The following is a 22,495-nucleotide window of genomic DNA, read 5'->3' on the forward strand; positions in this document are numbered from 1 at the left end:
TTCTAATAAGAGGGTTCGACTGTATTCAATGCACGTATTTAGTTTGTTCAGCGTTAAGAATAATAGTCTTTTATTACGAAATGCATGACAGTGTTAATGTAAATTAAGAATTATTAAGGTACTAGTACACTTTAGAAGACCAAAAATAAGCATTTTTCAAGATTTTTTTCTCAGAACCTTTATTAAAAATGAATATAAAATTTTTTACATATTAATATCTAACTCTTAGAAAATACAAAAAATATATCCTTTTTCATTTCTGCATGTACACTAATATTGTAGAGGGTGCCAAAGTCGAGGCCTCGAAAAAAAGTAGTTACGATGGCGGACAGTTAATCTCAGGATTGGGATCTCTAAAACAAAAAAATTTTACGGCATTTGAAAAAGGAAGGTCTCTTACGTGACAATTATCCACCATTATTGAAAAATTTTGCAAAAGAAAGATTTTACGGAAATTTGAAAAATTTTTGTGAAAAAATCGCCCATTTTTCTTCAGTTTTTCATGGTTAAAAAATATTTATTTTTTATTTTTTGGTCAAATTGTGGTAAATTGTCACGTAAGAAACCTTCCTCTTTTAAATGCAGTACAATTTTTTTGTTTCAGATATCCCAATCCTTAGATTACCTCTTCACCATCATTTTTCGAGGCTTCGAGTTTTGCGCCCTCTACAATATTATTATAAGATATATTTTTTTTACTCTGTAAGAGTTAGGTAATAATATGTAAAAAGTTTTATGTTCATTTTTAATAACGGTTCTGAGAAAAAAATTCTTGAAAAAAATGATTATTTTTGGTCTTCTAAAGTGTACTAGTACCTTAAGATTTTATTTTATGTCTAGCCTTTTTTCTCATATTGCATCGTCGTATTGCACCGCATCCCCAGACATAACCGCCATTTATTTCTATCCTGGGCATCTTTCTCTTCCAAATTGTGGTGTTTCATGGCCTTCTTTATCGTGTCGTTCCAGGATAGTCTTGGTCTTCCCCTTTTCTTCTTATCTGGGGGTCTCCATTTCAATACTTTTTTTGGCCATCGTTGGTCGTCCATTCGAAGTAAGTGACCGAACCATTTTAGACTTCTTCTCTCGAGCCTCTCTACTGCTGTATCGTGTGCCTGCATCCTTCTTCTTATTTATTCGTTACGCACTCTGTCCAATCGAGAGATTCCATCACTTCTACGTATGTAGTCCATTTCCACAGCATTGATCCTTCTTCTGCACTCCGCTGTTAATGTCCAGATTTAGCTTCCATGCATTAGCACCGATTCCACAAGTGACTTCCCTATTTTTGATTTTGTAGTTCTGGATATATTTTTATCCAACCACACGGAATCACACCCACCACATAATCAGCTTGTCGTGGGCAGCATTTGGAAAGTTAAGATAGATACTAAAAAGCACAAAGATATAATAGTACCTAAAAACTCGTGTATTTGATCAGTGCATCCTTCCTGTTCTAACGTATGGCTCAGAAACATGGACATTAACAAAGGCCAACATAAACAAAATAGAAATAACTAATAGAGAAAACTGGAAAGATCCATGTCGGGAATAAAACTACAAGACAGAAAATCAAACAAATGTATAAGAGAGAAAACAAAAGTAAAAAATGTAACTGAACATATAACAGGGTTAACATGGAAATTGGCGGGCCACAATGCGAGACAGGAAGATAAAAGATGGAATGCTGAAATACAAAATTGGAGACCGTGGACAAGAAAAATAGGAAGAGAAAGACCTCAGATGCGATGGAAGGACGATATTGTAAAAGCTGCTCGAACTAACTGGAAAATCACAACCAAGGACAGACGGAAATGGAAAGATTTGGGGAAGGCCTATCCAAAGTTGGATAGAAATGAGCTAAAAGAAGAAGAAGAAGAAGTGACGAAGGATAGAGCTGTTAGAAGTTGATAAAAGGAGAGGTAGAGGAAAACCAAAGAGGAGATGGAAGGACTGTGGAGCAGGGGACTTGAGAAAGAAAGGTTTAAACGTAGAAGAAACGTAGAAGAGAAAGAAAGAGTAACCCTTGAAAAGAGAAAAGCTGGGAAAGAAGCAGAAATAGAATGCAAAAGTATAAAACGCAAGAATAAAACTAACATCTTGTTATGGAAGACGTCCAATTTATCGTAATTTTTTTCTTGGGGTCCAAATTACACGACCTTCCCCAATAATCCGAGCGCAAAATTTACGTCAGTTATCAAGAACTTCCTTCAGAACTTAAGAAATACAAAACTCATATAATTTGTATACATTACTTTGGCTAATAAGTACAACATATTGCGAAACTAAATTCATAGCAGCATAATGTTTCCCTGGAGAAAAGAATTAGTGCACACAACCCATCGACCGATTTTATTCGAGCTTGCGAGTATGTCGCTGTGTAGCTACTTTAAACCGCAGTGTCAGAGGAAGAAATATATAATGGCGGGACACGTTCAATAAGCTTCCTGAATGGAAGCAATCGTTACACTTATTGTAATTCTGTTTTAAACATCACCATGGAGGGAGATGTCTAAGTACAGTTGTTGGTGTGAGTTATAGTTGAACGCCTGGAACAGTGGCGGTACGTAACACATTTTCATATAAAATAATAGACAGAAAAATATTTCTGAAAAATCATTGGTTCGACGATGAAAGCAACAATGCGACAAAAGAAAAAACAAAGCTTAGCAAAATAATACTTTCTCGATGAACTAGAACATCTGTGAAGAATTACCAGAAAAAAAGAAAAGAAAACAAGAGAATAACTTAAATAAATAGAAAACATTAAAATAGAGAAATAATTAAAAGAATTCTGTACGAAAGTTAACATCAATAGAAAAGAATTCATAAAGCAACTACAAACCGATGCAGAAGTCTGAATGGTGACCTATTAATTACAAGGAAAGGTGTATGGAATCGATAAATTGAATAGATACTTAAACTGAGCACTTAGTATAGAGCAGTGGTTCCCAACGGGGGCGGTACCGCCCACCGGTGGGCGTTGAAGAGAGATAAAGGGGCTTTTTGGGTCCAAGGAAAATTTGGGGGGGCGTTGAGGAACAGCTGCCGCCCCCCTAAAGTAACTCATTGCTTCTTTGCTTCTAACAACTTTGCTTTTCGCTTCTCACACAGAAATAGAGAAGGTGAATTCGAAAATATAAACGAAATGCACAAAATGCATTTTGGTTATGCACCGTGCAATTTTTTATTTATCACTCAGTCCAACACTGCAACAATTTCGACATTGCAGTCGAACGTTTCAGTTTGGTTAATATAATTCCACTTTCAGTAGAACCTTTCTGCTTTAAGTGAATTTTGGCTCCTCCTTCGCGCAGCGGCATGGTCAGGCATAACTTCGATCATTCGAGATTGTTTCGCTAAAGCAGGGTGGTGAATTTTCTGTGTGTTATTTGCAGAAAGTTGCAGTGCATTTATTAGAAATATATTTTATTGTAATACATATTTGTCACAAAGGTAAGTATCTACGTGGTATTTATATCACTTACTATAATTCTTTATTATTTTTCCCTATCGTAATTTACGAGGTATTTGTAAAAATGTAATAACTCTAAATTTGTTTCCTTATATGTATAGTTATTGTAAAATATTCAAAAAGTACCAACTTGCACAAACTGGATCAAAGTAAAAAGTTAATTAGGACCTACCTACCTAAATATTGACCAGATTACTATCATTACATCAAGCTCAGCCTTCTCATTAAAAATGTTATATTATTATTATATTGTTTCTTATGATATGTATTTAAGTTAAAGTTTGATCAATACATGAATACTGTATTTTTGAATGGAACATTTTTTTTTAAATTTGTTGTTGCTTGGATTAGTTAAGGGGCCGTCGAATCATATTTAAGGTAGCCTTTGACCCAAAAAATGTAAAACAATTGTGAATGAAAGTGCGTTACTAATTTTAAGAATGGAAGAGTTTTTTAAGGGGGGCGTTAAGTATTTTGTTTTTGGAAAAATGGGCGGTAGGCCGAAAAAGGTTGGGAACCACTGGTATAGAGGAAGAAGAAGAAAACCTGAAAGATGAAAGAGATGAACAGTCTATCCATTTTCGTTCGTGGAACAGTCTGTCCATTTATATGGACCTTTTTAGCCATTTAAACACATTTCAAATAATCTGCGAATCATTTTTAACAGTTTCTGTGAACTATATTTTATTAGTTCTAGGTGTATGCTACTTAGGTAAAATATTTCATCGCCTCAACTGCATCTGCTTTTTAATTTTTACCTCTATTTTTCCTTCAGCTACAATTTAGTCTCTCGTTTGTAGAAACTTTTCTCTTATTTTCATCAACAGATCCTTGAAGTACTTTATCCATGTTTCGTAAGATACTATACTTAATCTATCGTTGTTTTTACTGAGTAAGAATGGCTCTACATGCTTCTGAACTGTTTGTGCATTCAAGATGGCTGTATATTACTGTATTTATTGTATTGTATTGTTATACAGTTTAATAGAGTTTTTCCTTTTTCCTGATCTTTTTTTTGTTTTTTTTTATTTCCTCCTACCAATAAGGTTTGTTTGTACTTGGGTCTTGCTTTTCTAAAACTATCTTTTATAGCCTTTTTATATGCTCGTATTCAACCGGTCTAGGTTTCTAGGCTTTGCGTTAGTCTCCAGAAATAGAGTAGACCTGTACTTTTGTTGTCTAAACTATCTGAGTTGAACAAACGTTTTTTTAATTCTCGTTCTTTTTTTACTTATTTACGTTTCTAAAGTGCTGTTATATTCTACAAAATGTACTACATATTACTAACTGCCCTGTGTTCTTGCACTTTGAGTTTAGTATGTTTTATTATTACATAGTCTGTTTTCGATTTTAGATTCCTCGTGGTGTCTACCAGGTGAATCTGAAAACCAAACAAATTAAAATATGTATTGAAAAAGGCGTTTGACACAATACATCACAACAAAATGATGGACGTTTAACAAGATGCCGGAATTGACGGCAAATATTTACGTATACTCATCTTATATTGGAATCAGTCAGCTTCCGTTAAAGTCAATAATGAAGTATGGATGTTTAATGTCACCCCTTATATTTAATTTATATTCAGAGGGAACTTTGCAAGAAGCCTTATACTCTGGGCTAATTAGCAAAGTACAAGGAAAAGTTATTTACCAGCAATTTTATTGCTGGAATCGAATCTTATTATTGTATGTATTAATAATATAGGTATGCAAAGTCCGCAGATAGTGTGCTACTTTTTTTATAAACAAAATGGCGCCCGAAAATCGTGTTTTTTTCAATTTTTGCTCTATAACTCCAAAGATTTTAACTTTACATCAAAAACACTCAAATAAAAATTGATGGCAATTAAATTCTGCACGGAGACGTGTTTTTCCCGATTCAGTTCGACGAAACCTTTCCCCGGAAAAAGCGGTTTTTTCCAACAAAATCTTTAATTTTCAACTAAAATTTTAGGTAAGTAATTGTTAATCAACATTTAAATAACTTGGTATTGTAAAAGCCCTTTTTGTATAGATTATAATTCCAGAAGCCCATGGAAATTGAATAAACAGTTTAGCAACAATTGAATTGTTAATTAAAAATTTATGGTCGCTATAATAACGACAATAATTATGATAATTAAGAATAACTATGATTTTTTCATAAAAAGACACTATACCTATCTAATGTACTTCACAGAATTGACATTGGACTATTTAAGCGGCCTCAGAAATATTTTAAAATTATAAACAATTTTTTGGCTTATAAACAAATAGAATATCTCGGGAAATTTTAAACTAAATTAAATTGTGAAAACGGTATTCGAAAGACAGCGGTAGGACGGTTCTTTTAAAAGAAAAAACGTTTAATTATGACGAGTGATTCCTGAGATACAACCAGTCAAATTGACCGGAATTTACGGCAAAGATATAAACAATAGGATCATAATTTTCAAACCATCACCTTTTTATTTTTGTTCTCTTTCTCCAAACCAATTTTCATATCTTTAAAATACTCATAACATATATTATTATAATAAAAACTATCGATAATACGTGTGAAAATTGCCAAAAATAGTAAAATTCCAGTCAAAAATTAGATTGGAGAAAATGTAACCCTCAAAGTTCAAAATCGATATACGTTAAAAAAATACATTTTCTCGGCTTCCCATGGAGCAATTTCCTTCATTCTTTTTTTGTTCCCTAATAACTCGAGTAGAGCCATCGAACTAACGTATTATTAAATGTCAAACTTGCTTTTGTTTTGTTATAATAGATTAATTTATTTATAAGGACAGAAAACTACATATTTTTTCCAGTTGTAGGCTTTTTTTAGATAAACTTACTACAAGTGTACCTTTTAAAGTTAAAAACATAAATATTCTCATTCAAAAGCTGTATAATTATTTAAACAATTTTTATTTAAACAAATTAAAATTTTGTGTTATAATAAATAAATTAATTTATTATAACAAAAAAAAAAGCAAGTTTGACATTTAATAATGCGTTAGTTCGATGGCTCTACTCGAATTACTTGAGAACAAAAAAAGAATGAAGGAAATTGCTCTATGAGAAGCCGAGAAAATGCATTTTTTAACGTATACCGATTTTGAACTTTGAGGGTTACATTTTCTCCAACCTAATTTTTGATTGGAATTTTGCTATTTTTGGCAATTTTCACACGTATTATCGATAGTTTTTATTATAATAATATATGTTATGAGTATTTTAAGGATATGAAAATTGGTGTAGAGAAAGAGGACAAAAATAAAAAGGTGATGGTTTGAAAATTATGATCCTATTGTGTATATCTTTGCCGTAAATTCCGGTCAACTTTGACCGGTTGTATCTCAGGAACTACTCATCATAATTAAACGTTTTTTCTTTTAAAAGAAGCATCCTGCCACTGTTTCTCGAATAACGTTTTTATAATTTAATTTAGTTTAATATTTCCCGAGATTTTCTATTTGTTTATAAGCCAAAAAATTCTTTATAATTTTAAAATATTCCTGAGGCCGCTTAGATAGTCCAATTTCAATTCTGTAAAGTACATTAGATAGGTATAGTGTCTTTTTGTGAAAAAATCATAGTTATTCTTATGCATCGTAATTATTGTCGTTATTATAGCGACCGTAAATTTTTAATTAACAATGCAATTGTTGCTAAACTGTTCGTTCAATTTCAATCGGCTTCTGGAATTATAATCTATACGAAAAGCGCTTTTACACTACCAAGTTATTTAATTACTGATTAACAATTACGTATCTAAAAGTTTAGTTGAAAATTAAAAATTTTGTTGGAAAACCCCGCTTTTTCCGGGGAAAGTTTTCATCGAAGTAAATCGGAAAAAACACGTCTCTATGCAGAATTTAATTGCGGTGAATTTTAATGTAAGTCTTTTTGATGTAAAGTTAAAATCTTTGGAGTTATGGAGCAAAAATTGAAAGAAACACGATTTTCGGGCGCCATTTTGTTTATAAAAAAAGTAGCACACTATCTGCGGACTTTACATACCTATATTATTAATATATACAATCATAAGATTCGATTCCAGCAATAAAATTGCTGGTAAATAACTTTTCCCAAAAATGGCCTATTCTCCGATAATCAGCCCAGACCATTAGAACACATGGAAGCAGGAATCCTGTTAAACGGCGAACTATTACACAATTTTAGATATGCGGATGATACCGTTATCTTTGACGACATTGCACAAGGGCTACAACTTTTCATGAACCAAGTCGCAAAGGTTAGTAGCAAATATGGACTAAAAATTAACACTTCTAAAACTAAAGTCATGATAAATAATAAGAAAGAATTGAGAGGGTACAGTTTACCATCAACCAAAAAGTAGTAGAACGTGTGCCAAAATACACGTACCTTGGCACTACATTAAATTAGAAGTGGGATCACTCCCAAGAAATAAAAGCTACTCACCACACAAAAAGGTCTCACCACATGGACTAATAATAGATATTTTATTATCTTACCCCGAGGAAGACAATTCCAAAGACACAAAAATTATAATAAATAATACATTTACTAAAAACATTAATATATTCTTTTAATGACTTATTTGCGCTGATACATACATAACTTGAAAGATTAGCAACGAACTAAATACTGTCTGTGTGCGCATGCGCCCAAAATTATAAAATTTCACTCTCAATCGTAAAGAAGTATATCTTCAAAAAGCACAAAACCTACTAATTTTCCGCAGTAAGGTGAATCGATTTTCAACTTTTTGCATTCGATTCGGGAAAGTGTCAGGAAAGTTTTTGAACAAAATTCATGGTGGTAAAATGAGAATTGCATTACATGAATAAGGCAAATGCATTTCCAAAGTGCGTAGAAAATAAAAAATTTGCAACTCGGAAAATATCCACAAGAATGAGTTCAACTTCTTCTTCAGGTGCCATCTCCGCTACGGAGGTTGGCAATCATCATAGCTATTTTAATTTTTGAGGCAGTAGCTCTAAATAGTTGTTTTGAGCTGCATCCAAACCATTCTCTCCATTGTTTTACTTAAGAGTTTTTGGGAACTCCCAAACCAGGGCCCCCGTAACCGGGCGTGCAACGCGTGCAGCGCACGCGGGCGTTACCCCAAAGGGGCGCCAAACCGAAGATTTGGTAAATAAGAAATATTTATTTTAAATGAGATAATCATTTTTTATATACAATTTTAATTATTTCATGAACAGCTAGAGAAATCTCAAAAATCAAATTTTGTGTTATTACTGAAAAAATAATTATTCCCGTCGTGAAATGTTGAACTTAAATATTGTGTCAAAAATATTTTGTTGTTCCTTGCTAATTTTTTTCTTTGAAGTAGATTGAATTACGCTTGGCATACCATCCAATCGATTTATGTTGTAAATTAAAGCGACACTCATAACAGTCAAATAAACATCAAATCACACCCCTTGACGAGTAGAAACATAAATTAACACCCATAAAACGCAACTTAGCAGTTTTACTACAACAAAACCACAACTTGCTGGATCAAGCAGTTTTACTCATATAAAGTGAATATTTTACTCGAATTTATGATAATTACCCTTAAGTAAACAAATACTCTATGAATTATGATTATGTATTTGACTTGAGTATCTTTTCCCTTCTGTCTATGCGTTTATTAGGCACAAACATTATTTACTGTTTCTGGTGAACGGGTGGTTTCCTGCAGTGAAAGGTTTAAAATTTTATTTTATATTGGTGTTAATAATTACCTACCACTACGACTATTATTGCAATATCCGTTGGGTTTGTTCTGCCCTGATTTTAAACTTTTGTTTTCGTGTAAAAAATATTGGACAATCTTTTTTATTTGTTGTTATTTTAAGTGGTGTGGAAATTAAATTAATTTTGAAAATGGTAAGAATCATAATCATTGCATAGAATAATAATAATTCATTTTAAATAGTCGATTATAATCGGGTTTAGTCTAATAAAATCCACAATAATTTACAATTTATTTTGAAAAAAAAAAAGAAAATAATTAAGACATTGTGTCTACGTAACTTGGAACCATATGGGAAACTTTTTTATTATTAATTTTGCGGAAAACCCTTATTCTTCATAAAATGCTTCGCATAGTCTAAAAACTAAATTGTATCAATCTTGTGAGTATCAAAAATATGAATTTCGATCAAGAGTACCTTATATTTCAAAGTACCGAAAATTATTATTATGTAAAGTTGTTTGGAATTAATTAAAACTATATGTTTTAATATGCAGTTACATCCTTCTAATTGAAACTTTTTCTCTCAAAAATGCGATAACTCTTTTATTGTTATTGATTAATTAATTAATAATAATAAAATATAAATTAATAAATTGATTAATTAATTAATAATAATAAAAGAGTTATATTTATGGCTTATTTCCCATAAAAAATACGTAATAATAAAAGAGTTATCACATTATTTGTAATAACTGAAAAGGGCTAATTATTAATAATAAAAGACTTATCACATTATTTTAATAAATGAAGACGGCGTAGTTGAAAAGTACAAATAATGTACGATAAAAAGTTCTTTCTAAAAAGCTTTGCATGGTCTAAAATCTAAGATGCAACCATAAAATCCTATCCAATTTTTTCAATTTTATATGAGATATATGTAAAAAAATATGAGTTTCGATGAAAAGTAAAGTACCTGTCTAGATCACAATATATTTCAATTAAAAGGATGTAATTGCATACAGAAACACAGTTTTTAATGCTGAACAACTTTTCATAATAACTTTTCAATGTTGTGAAAACTAAACGTACTTTGCTCTTGACCGAAATTCATATTTTTTGACATACCTTGTATAAGATTCATAAAATTTGATATTTGATGGTTGCATTCTGAGTTATACACAATGCAGAACTTTTTATGAAGAATAACTTTTTCTGGTAAAATTAATAATAAAACAGATTCCCATAAATATGGTTCCTAGTTATGTAGACACCCTGTATAAAATTTGTTTGAAAACTTTGAAATGACAAAATATTATTGTTTATTTACTTAAGAGGAAACAGTAGCGATCAACAGGTAGCGATAACGCGTTCCAAGATTGCGGCTGTAATTTTGAATATTTTTTCGAGATATTTGGCACACGTGTTCGTAATATAATAATGAATGGCAGTACAGAGCCCAATTTGAAAAATATATTAATATGTGGAAATTACTCTGTAATTAAATAAACTATTAGAAAACGAGCCTGTACCGCCATTAAGAAGAACAAAAAAATACACTTTCTTCAAATAAACTTTTTTATCCGATGCCTAGATTTTGTGTCATTTTGGAACTACTAGAATTTTTTATTTCATTAGTAGTTCCAAAATGACACAAAATCTAGGCATCGGATAAAAAAGTTTATTTGAAGAAAGTGTATTTTTTGTTCTTCTTAATGGCGGTACAGGCTCGTTTTTTTATTATTGTATTTAATTACAGAGTAATTTCCACATATTAATATATTTTTCAAATTGGGCTCTGTACCGCCATTCTTTATTATATTACGAATACGTGTGCCAAATATCTCGAAAAAATATTCAAAATTACAGCCGCAATCTTGGAACGCGTTTTGGCTACCTGTTGATCGCTACTGTATCACCTTAAATGTATATTTTTAATTTAATATGCAGGGTGATTCATTAATGTTGCCAAAAATCTAAGGGGAAAGGCGCAAACTGTCGCCTGTCAAAATTTTCAATGTGTTTTAAATGTATTAATTTTTTTCGAATCCTGAGAAAATAATAAATAGTATTTTAAAAAATTTAAACGCAGAATTAAAGATAACGTTATTGCCGAGGGCCGACAGTCCGTTAAAAATAAAAAGTTTCTTTTGAATTAAATATTTGCAATTATTAAAAATCACACTAAATTTTCTCTTTTATTTTCACCCATGTACCTTATTAAAATAAACATTATAGAAGATTTCAGGGACTTTCGGCCTCAGTAAGAATATAGTCTTTCATTCTGGGTTGAAATTTTTTAAAAAATATTTATAGTTTTATATTTATAGTAGATTTAAAGGGCGCTAAAATATGTCCCGCACGCGGGCGCCAATCAGCCTTGCGGGGGCTCTGTCCCAAACCCAAACCCGAAATTGAACTCATTACTGTCAATATTTTCCGAGTTGCAAATTTTTCATTTTTTACGCACTTTGGAAATGCATTTCGTTCATTTGGAAGAAGAGGGTTATATCTCAAAATGTTAAAGTTTTTTTTATTGCATCAATATCTTCCAAATAATGACTTTTACTATGGAAAAAATAGTTACATGTCGTGTAAGTACACTAGTCTCCGAGAGATGGCAGATGTAACTCTTTGGTTTTCCCCTAACTGTCTTTACAGAACGTTATTTGCTTTAATGAAAACAGTTATATCTTGGAATGTAATAGATAAAAATAAGTTAATTTAATTAAATTGGTGATTTATTTTTGGGATATAGAGTTATAAGTAAAGATATAACCATTTTTCTTAAAAGTTATAAACTAAAAGTGAACAGTATGTTCTGATAGAAGGATACTTTCTTAGTTGTAACTTTTTTTTGATAATTTATTATAAAAAAGAAGCAATATAATGTGCGTAAAAAGTGGTTTTGTGAAGTGTAACCGTATTCTTCATAGTTATTTTGTTATAGGTATGTGAATTATCATTTTTCCATTGGGTAAATTATTATAAATTAAACTGTAGTATTATTTAAGGATTAATTTAATTTAACAACAAATTATTGTTGTCTTTAACAAAGAAACGCAATGTTTTCCTGAGTACTAATTTAAGTTTTCACAAAAATTTGTAAAGAAAAACAATTATTAGGTACAATTATTGCTTTGTGTTTCATTTTGTGTTGTACGAACTGTTTAATTAGTTTTTTTTAAATGTTTTATTAATAAGTTTTATTAAATCATAATTGATATAATGGCATTTTTAATAATACTTTATTAATATAATTCCTAAAATGTAACTTTATAAGCAAACATAGTGTATTAAAAAGATAATAATTCTTTATTCAAGAAGGTTACATCTAAGTTTTTTTTCTAAACCTGATATATTAAAAAATAAAATTCTCGTCAGAGCGATAAAAAGATCAGAAATTTATCATACTCTATCATTAAATCCTATAATATCAATAAACACTGCACAAAATAAATGAAATAAACTAATAGGAATCTTAAAACCTTTCTACTGAAAAAGTAAAAATTCTTAGTTATAACCCTCTTCTTCCAAATGAACGATTTGGCTTAGGTATATAATGCAATTTTTTTTACCCCCATGAATTTTGTTCACATACTTTCCCGACACTTTCTGAATCGAACGCAAAATGTTACATAGCTATTCATCTTGCTGCGGAAAATTAGTAGATTTATAGTCCAGGGTAATAAGGTTTTTCCATGACACTTCAACAGCCAGATTACTAAAGCGTTTTTTCGACAGGTAATACCTATAAGAACAAATTGTAACTATTTCCTGCGAAGGATCATTCGGCCATTTTTATTTATAAACAATTTAATGTCAAAAATCGGCATTTTTCCGTTTTTTTAATCAATGGAAAACAGTGAAACTTATGGTTTTTTTTAGTACAAACATCTTCGAGAGTATGGCAAAAGCTTTAAAATGGCGTATTGCAATATTTGTTATACTCATGTATAACAAACGAAACGAAAACAAATATAACGAAAAAAGGTCGAAATTGCAAAAAATTTAATTTCATAATAACTATTGTAAAAATTAGTGTACAGCTTTGAAATTTTTGTCAAATGAGGGCTCTTTGGTGCTTAAGTGCTTAAATTTTATTCAAATTGTTTATCCCAGAGAGCATGTTCTTTGTGATAACATAAGTCAGAAAAAAATGATGTTAGAACCATTTCACAGGTATTAAATGAAAGAGTATGAGCTATGTTTCCAACTTGGTTTAAAAAAAGTAAATATAAAGTGCATTTATTAGTAATAAATAATTATGCAAAATATCGTCAATCTTTCCTTATAAACTTTTTATTTTTTTATATATTAAATTATGTATATTTATTACAATTTTTGATCAATTATTATATAAATAATATTACCTGGTAGTTGTGCAGCTCAGGGTAAAAAAATTGATTTAAAAAAAAAAAGTTATTCAAAAGTTTATAAGGGAAAATTGACGATACTTTTGCATAATTATTTATTACCAATAAATGCATTTTTTGCATCATCAAAGATTATACGCAGGAAATAAACATAGTTTCAAAAGTTATACACCACCCCTCTAATTCACGATGTTTACGCTTTTATAAATCCGTATCTTTATCACATATTTAATGGGTCTTTTTTATAAAAAATATACCTTTTTTGGTTTTTATTTTATTTGAATACCCGCTTAATTGACCTGGTTTTGCCAAGGTGTAAACATTTGAAAAATTTATTCTGGTGAAATTTTTGAAAACGGGATTAAAAATTAATCGTACTATAATTTCTGTATAATCGGAATAAGTTCCTGGAAACAAACTCGATACGGAATAGAGCTCCGTCTGGTAGACCTCGAGTTACCACTGATTGACAGAATAGATATATCAGAATTTCCATCCGTAGAAATTCTTCTATGTCTGTACCAGCCCTCCAAAGAGAATTCAGGCATGCTGCAGGAGTCAGAGTATCATTGGCTACAATAAGAAGAAAAATTTTAGCCTCAGGTTTGAGGAGTGATCGACAAATAAGAGTTCCTCAGCTACAACCTAGACATGTTTAGGACCGCCTCCAGTGAGGTCAAGACCACATACATCTCCCTCAACAGTTTTGGAATTTTGTGCTTTTTTCAGACGAGACCAGAATCTGTTTAAATAGTGATAACCGGCAAATTCGTGTGTGGCTAGTTGTGCAGCTCTTGTTGGCTCTCTCCACACACGAATTCGCTGGTTCTCACTATTTAAACAAATTCTGGTCTTGTCTGAAAAAGCACAAAGTTCCAAAACCGTTGGGGGAGCTGTATGTGTTCTTAAGCCCACTGGAGGCGGTCCAAATCATGTCTAGGTTTTAGCTGAGGAACTCTTATTGGTCGACCACTCTTCAAACCTGAGTCTAAAATTCTTCTTCTTATTGTAGCCAACGATACTCTGACTCCTGCAGCACGCCTGAATTTTATTTGGAGGGCTGGTACAGACATAGAAGAATTTCTACGGATGGAAATTCTGATATATCTAATCTGTCAATCATTGGTAACTTGGGGTCTACCAGACCGAGCTCTATTTCGTATCGAGTTTGTCTCCAGGAACTTATTCCATATCCGCTAGACATCACTCTGAGAAACACCCACTATTTCCGCCACGAACCGCTGTGAATGGCCTTCTTTAACTAAATCGATAGTTCATATACGGTCCAAATCAGAAATTAAAGTACGATTCATTTTTAATCACGTTTACAAGAATTTCACCAGAAAATTTTTTTCAAATGTTTACCAAATGGCAAAACCATGTTAATTAAATGGGTATTCAAATAAAATAAAAAACCAAAAAATGTATATTTTTTATAAAAAAAGGCCCATTAAATATGTGATAAAGATACGGATTTATAAAAGCGTAAACATCGTGAATACGAGGGGTGATGCATAACTTTTGAAACTATCTGTAGTTACGATTTGTTCTTATACAGGGTGTTTCATTGGGAAAGTAACATACGTTAACTGCAGAAAGAGGACACTTAGGCGGTCTCAAAAATACCATGCTTAATGGGTCTTACTCTATTAATAACAAAGATACTGAGTGTTTTATCTATTTTGGCATTTTCTTAATTGGTTCATAACTTTTTAACCACACTGTATATTTATTTTATATTTGGCACGCAAATATCGTTTAAGGTGTACAATCAATTATATTATTTACAATTATAAAAAATCCAGGTCCGGATTAAAAAAAATTGGAAAAATATTCCAACCCGAAAACAACACCCTGTACATTAACTTTTTTTAAAATGGATTTTTCAGTTGAAAAGAGGATGAAAAACTAAATTTAGTGGTATACTTTGAATTTTTGGCAAAATGATTTTTCTGGTCAAATTTTGAATTTAAATTCTGAAATTATGTGAATTTCGAGAGCTATAAGTAGAAAAAATTGAAATACAGCTTACAACTTGTCAACCGCACTGTATATTCATTTTATATTTAACACGCGAATACTCTTTTAGGTGTCCAATCAATTAATTTATTTACAAATAAAAAAATCCAGGTCCGGATTAAAAAATATTGTATAAATGTTCCGACCAAAAAAAACACCCTGTACATTAATTTTTTTTAAAATGGATTTTGCATTTGAAAAGAGGCTGAAAAACTAAATTTAATGGTATACTTTGATTTTTCGTCAAAATAATTTTTCTGGTAAAATTTTGAATTTAAATTCTGAAATTATGTGAATTGCGAAGCTCAAAGTTAAAAAATAATATGATTTAATTTTAATTAATACGATTATTTAATCTAAATTGGTAAAATATTAACATTTTAACACATAACAATAATTTTTTATGGTGGTAATTTTGAATAAGTACTTTAGTTTTGAATAGTTTTGCTGCACATTTTCTCTGTTTTGTTATAATTTTTAGATACTTTGTTGATTAAAGTGATGTATTCTTTATTGCCTCTTTATTATTTATTCATTATTTAATGATGAATATTCGCCATAAACTATTTGTCACAGATAATAAAAAAACACTGAAATGTTTTAACATTTTACCAATTTAGATTAAATAATGGTATTAATTAAAATTAAGTCGTATTTTAATTTTTTCTACTTAGAGCTCTCGCAATTGACATAATTTCAGAATTCAAATTCAAAATTTTATCAGAAAAATCATTTTGCCGAAAATTCAAAGTGTACTACTAAATTTAGTTTTTCATCCTCTTTTCAAATGCAAAATCCATTTAAAAAAAAACAATATACAGGGTGTTTTTTGGGTCAGAATATTTTTACAATATTTTTTAATCCAGACCTGGATTTTTTATAATTGTAAATAAAATAATTGATTGGACACCTAAAAGAATATTCGTGTGTTAAATATAAAATAAATATACAGTGCGGTTAACAAGTTGTAAGTTGTATTTTATTTTTTTTTCTACTTAGAGCTCTCGCAATTCAGATACATAATTTCAGAATTCAAATTCAGAATTTGACCAGAAAAATCATTTTGCCGAAAATTCAACGTATACCACTAAATTTAGTTTTTCATACTCTTCACAACTAAAAAATCAATTGTAAAAAAATTTAATATACAGGGTGTTTTTTGGGGTTGGAACATTTTTACAATATTTTTTATTCCAGACCTGGATTTTTTATAATTGTAAATAAAATAATTGATTGGACACCTAAAAGAATATTCGCGTGTTAAATATAAAATAAATATACAGTGCGGTTAACAAGTTGTAATTTGTATTTAATTTTTTTCTACTTAGAGCTCTCGCAATTCACATAATTTCAGAATTCAAATTCAAAATTTGACCAGAAAAATCATTTTGCCGAAAATTCAAAGCATACCTCTAAATTTAGTTTTTCATCCTCTTTTCAACTAAAAAATCCATTTTAAAAAAATTTAATGTACAGGGTGGTTTTTTTGGGTCAGAATATTTTTCTAATATTTTTTAATCCGGGCCTGGATTTTTTACATTTGTAAATAAATTAATTTATTGTACACCTTAAAGGATATTTTCGTGCCAAATATAAAATTAATATACGGTGTGGTTAAAAAGTTATGAACCAAATAAGAAAATGGGAAAATAGATAAAACACCCAGTATCTCTGTTATTAATGGAGTAAGACCCATTAAGTATGGTATTTTTGAGACCGCCTAAGTGTCCTCTTTCTACAGTTAACGTATGTTACTTTCCCAATGAAACATCCTGTATATTACCTGTCGAAAAAACGCTTCAGTACCCTGGTTGTTGAAGTGTCACGAACATGGTATATTTTTGTCTTATTACCCTGGCCTATTAGTGCTTTTTAGTGCTAAAGTGGCTCGCCTAATTTGGAATATACTTTTACTGGAATAAATTAAATCTTTCAATGAGGTAGCTTAATGGAGCACGTAGTTTACTCTCTTACATATAACGCGACTTCCTGTGCCGAGCCTCCGGCACTGGCACATAATTGTAACAGGGAACAGGAACACAAAATTCAATTCAGCGTCACTAATTTCTTCAGAAGAACTGAATTTATATCGAAGTGTAGGTTTCGTGCTCGTGTAGCATAGGAAACATGGCATTTACTTGAACTCTATCTGATCATTGTAAATTAAATCTGTCACAGTCTTAGGTATCGCCTAATTTATGATTGTTATCGCAGGAACAGCGCTCCTGCGACTTCCAGCAGGAATTTTACTTTAATCTGAGAAGAGTGTGAAGAATTTATCTAATGATAAGCTTCTTCAAGAAATTAACGCATCACCTTAAAAATTGGTCATTTTTAATGTCTCGAATTTCCTAAACCTGTTGTCCGATTTAAGTAATTTTTTTAATATGTTATACCCTTATTCCATCGCTGTAATAATATTGTGGCTAGACAGGTAAATTGTCATTGTATACCAGATGTACCAATCAAACTGTGATTTGTTCTCAAAGTTCGCGCCGCCCTGTGGAATATTCTAGCATTTTAGTTCAGGGCGGATCTGTTTTGAGATGGACTTTGAGAGGTGACTCATATTTTTTTGCGGAAATTGCTTGGAAGTAACTTATATAATAATAATTGAGTTATCCTCCCACTCAAAAAGGTCCGGAACGTTGTTTAAATATTCAAAATGTCAAAAAATGAATGAAAAATTCGATTTTTTCTTCGTTTTTTGATTATAACTTTAAAAGTATTCATTTCCGAGAAAAGTTGCACTAACATAAAAGTTGCGTAATTAAATTTCCTACAACGTTGGATTGGTTAAAAATTTTAAAAATTGTCACTCTTGTTGCAAAATAGCAATAATTTCGAAAAAGCCATAAAAAACAAGTATTCGCATTTTACGTTTTTCAACCATTTGTGCTACACTTAGAACCTTCAAATTTCACCCAGAAAAACTATGATATACTAAAACAATACTGCAAATTTCGTTAAGATCGGTTTAATGGATTTTGCAAAATAAATTTGCATTTTAAAAAAATGCATTTTTTCAAAATGTTGCAGGACTGAAAATAAAGCACATAGCAAGTTGAATTTTTTTTCCTTAAAGAAGAATACTATACCTTGCATTTGCAATTAATTAAAATTTCACTGCAAAATTAAAATCGGTTAATTACCACGGCGTCAGGATTTTTTTAAATTAAACACTAATATTGGGTGCCACGCGCAGGATAGCGGATTCGTTTGCTTTGACTGGGCATTCCAATGACTTGTCAAAAATGATCGAATATTGCGGCTACCAATGTTTATCTAATATTATTTTCTTACACTATATTTTGTTGTATTTTAATATTTTAATCCCACAAAAATCAAACTAATTTGATTATTGTTTGTGAAATACTGTTTAAACAATTGCATATGTTTAAAAATAATATACTTATATTCTCTAAGTTAAAATATATGAACAAAGAAAGTTTTTGCTAAAAAAAGTATTATTTCAAATTACAGAGTATGTGTTTTATTTTGCAACAAACAAATTTATTTATTTATATCGAAACGTACTAAAAATTAAAATTTATCAATTAATATCAAAGGTCATTGGAATGCCCAATCGGAGTAGACGTATCCGCTGTCCTGCCCATAGCACCAAAAATTAATGGTTATTTTCAAAAAATTCTTGACGCCGTGGTAGTTAACCGATTTTAATTTTGCAAATTGCAAATGAAAGATACTCTATTCTTCTATATTGTTTCAACTTGCTGTCTCCTTTATTTTCAGTCCTGCAACATTTTGAAACAATGCATTTTTATTGCAAAAGCTGGATTGCAAAATTTATTTTGCAAAATCTGTTAAACCGATCTTAATGAAATTTACAGTATTGTTTTACTATAACATAAAGTTTTTCTGTGTGAAATATGAAGGTCCTACGTGTAGCACAAACGGTTGAAAAACGTAAAATGCCAATACTTGTTTTTTTTGTGTTTTTTTTTCGCAATTATTGCTATTTTGCAACAAGGGTGAAAATTTAAAAAAATTTTAACCAATGCTATATTGTAGGAAATTTAATTACTCAACTTTTATATTAGTACAACTTTTCTTGGAAATGAATACTTTTAAAGTTATAATCAAAAAACGAAGAAAAATATCGATTTTTTCCTCCATTTTTTGACATTTTGATTATTTAAGCAATGTTCCGGACCTTTTTGACTGGGAGTATAACTCAATTATTATTATATGAGTTATTTCCAAGCAATTTCTTCAAAAAAATATGAGTCGGCTCCAATGAACTGTCAACACTGATGGAATCGCCATAAAACGAAGTTAATGGCGTCAAGATGAGATAGAAGATAATCAGGTAAAGGAGGGAAGATAATCGGACAGTGCTAGTCAGGTACGTTGTAGTTGTAGCAAATTTTACCTGACAAATTCTCTGTCTCTCTCATGTCTCTCTAGAAGTGCTAGAACCTATCTCTTGTATGTTGGTGCATATCTCGCTTCACTGTTGGAATGGGACGGAGCCATTCCATCAGTGTTGACAGTTCATTGGTCGCCTCTCGACGTCCAAATGTACTAATATTTTTACAGATGCGCCCTGGTCTATTTATAAAATACTGAAATTAAAACCTAACTATAGCCTCATATTTTTTGTTAACATTCTGTTTTTTGATTCATTCGCTTATGTTGGATCATAAAAGAGTTAGGTACTTTAACAATTAGTCTTGTTCTTCATCAATACAGGGTATTTTTCAATAAGTATGGCAAACTTTAAGCGGTAATTCTGCATGAAAAAATAATGACAGTTTACTTTTTAAACGTATGTCCACAAATGCTTCGTTTCTGACAGGGGGTATTGAAATTTTTCTTACAAACTGACGATTTATTTAAAACCGGTTGAGATATGCAAATGAAATTTGGAGGATTTTAAGAGGTAGTTATTACGCATTTTTTGATATTTAATTTAAACTATTTAGTCCCATTTAACCTAATCTGCTACTTTACTAATATTTCCAATTGTTCACCTTCATCATCATCATGCCACCTCTTCTGTCGACTGTTGGACATAGGTCTCTCCCATTTTGCGCCACTCTTCATGGTTCTGTGCGTTGTGTTGCCATTTTTTGGATATTAGTTTAATGTCGTCCATCCAGCGTGTTGGTGGTCATCCTCTGCTGCGTTTGCCTTCTCTTGGACGTCAGTCAATTAGTTTTCTGGTCCATCTTGAGTCTTTTAGTCTCGCTATGTAACCTGCCCAATTCCATTTCAGCTTGGCTACACGTTCTACGACATCAGTGATACCTTCTCTGTTCCTTAGGTCTTGGTTCCTTATTTTGTCTTTTCTTGTCAGACCGAGGATCGATCTTTCCATGCGCCTTTGTGCCACTCGCATTTTTAGTGCTGTTGTTTTTGTGAGCGTGAGACTTTCTGCTCCGTATGTCATAATAGGAAGAACACATTGAACAAATGTCTTCCGTTTCATAGCTATCGGGATGTTGCTCTTAATGATGTCTCTTAGTGAACCATACGCCGCCCAAGCAAGTATTATTCGTCGCTGGAATTCACAGATCTGATTATCCTTGCTTATTCTGATTTCATGACCGAGATATATGTACTTTTCTACCAATTCTACCACTTGATTTTGGATGGTTAGGTGTTCGCTGGGAACTAAATTTGTCATAAATTTGGTCTTACTGATGTTCATTTTTAGACCTATTCTAATTGTAATTCTTGTAATTCTAATTCTTGTAACATTTGTTGTGCTTCGTCCAGATCTTTGGTGATAAGTACTAAATCGTCGACAAAACGCAGATGATTGATCATTTCCCCGTCTATTTGTATTCCGCTATTGTTCACCTTAGATTCTAATAATTATTGTTGCACACTTCACTGTTGTGGCTAGGATCACTGTGTAAATTTAAACTTTTAACGACATAACTTCCGCCCGGCATTGATCAGCTCATCAGCAGGGGACCTAACGTGCATCGAAACCAAAGCAATCCCACTAAGTTTGTCCCACTCCAATTTGGTGCCGATGGACATGAACGGCCAAGAGTGTAGTTAAGAAGAGAGCCGAGGATCATGAAATCAGTTACACTTAGTGTACTCAACTGATAAGGAACTCAAGGCCGCCAGCAGGTAGTCACCCAACGTTGCAGTCCGCAACGTGAGTTGGGAACAAACGGCAGTTATGCGACGGATTGAGTCGGAATCTGTCGGGGCAAAGGAACTCTGTATTGAAGAGATGCTTCGCTGGTAACTGTGTGACCGCAGTGAGCGGTTGCTGCCATCTCCGATCCGGAGTTGTTGTTGTAACCCTTTAGGAAACAAAGTACAGAAAAAGTTATCTAAACTTAAGGATATTTTAAATATACCATTGGTTAAACAAAATTAGACAATCTATTATTTCAATTTAATATTATCCTATTGTCAATTAGTAATAAGTTAATTTATTGTTGTACTATAAAAACCTTACGTAGTACTTACCCATATGATATAAAACCAGTGACTCCGTTTCACCCTTGATATCACTCAGTTTCTGAAAAGCAGCGTTGATTGGAGCGAAAATCGTACAAGGTTTATTTGATAATGTAAAGTTAGCAGACTTCGATGGTTCCATGTAGGAATAAAACTGGAAAGAAAAACAAAAATCAGACAAAAATTAAACCAAAGATAATTGCTTTTCGCAATGAAGGACCTTATGCCTGGTTGCACCAACAGATCTTAAGCTACAGCTTAGCTAAGCTCTACTTATAGATAGGGCCTCCTTGAGTATCACGTACGTTGCACCATAATTTTAGATTCTTACCTTATTATCAATTATATCTATTATTATATTATGGTATTCTTATTGTAATATATTATAATTATATTATATTAATTCTTATGATATTCTCGACTTAAGCTTAAGATCTGTTGGTGCAACCGGGCATTAGACCTTTTTTACAGATTTTTAAAGATATGCATATTTATACATGCATTAATAAGCACATAT

The 22,495-nt window shown here is 31.4% G+C and overlaps 1 protein-coding gene across 1 annotated transcript in view; it reads right to left on the minus strand.

The window, feature by feature from the left end:
- Positions 1 to 22,129, minus strand: part of LOC114328983 (fasciclin-1) — a 319,916-nt gene extending 297,787 nt beyond the window's left edge. Inside the window, exon 1 of the mRNA XM_050658656.1 lies at positions 21,988 to 22,129. Within this exon, the coding sequence (XP_050514613.1) occupies positions 21,988 to 22,120 (133 nt within the window). The 5' untranslated portion in view covers positions 22,121 to 22,129. The remainder of the gene's footprint in view (positions 1 to 21,987) is intronic.
- Between the last annotated feature and the right edge of the window lie 366 nt (positions 22,130 to 22,495).

The sequence above is a fragment of the Diabrotica virgifera genome, chromosome 8, assembly GCF_917563875.1.
Source record: "Diabrotica virgifera virgifera chromosome 8, PGI_DIABVI_V3a".
NCBI classification, from domain to species: domain Eukaryota; kingdom Metazoa; phylum Arthropoda; class Insecta; order Coleoptera; family Chrysomelidae; genus Diabrotica; species Diabrotica virgifera.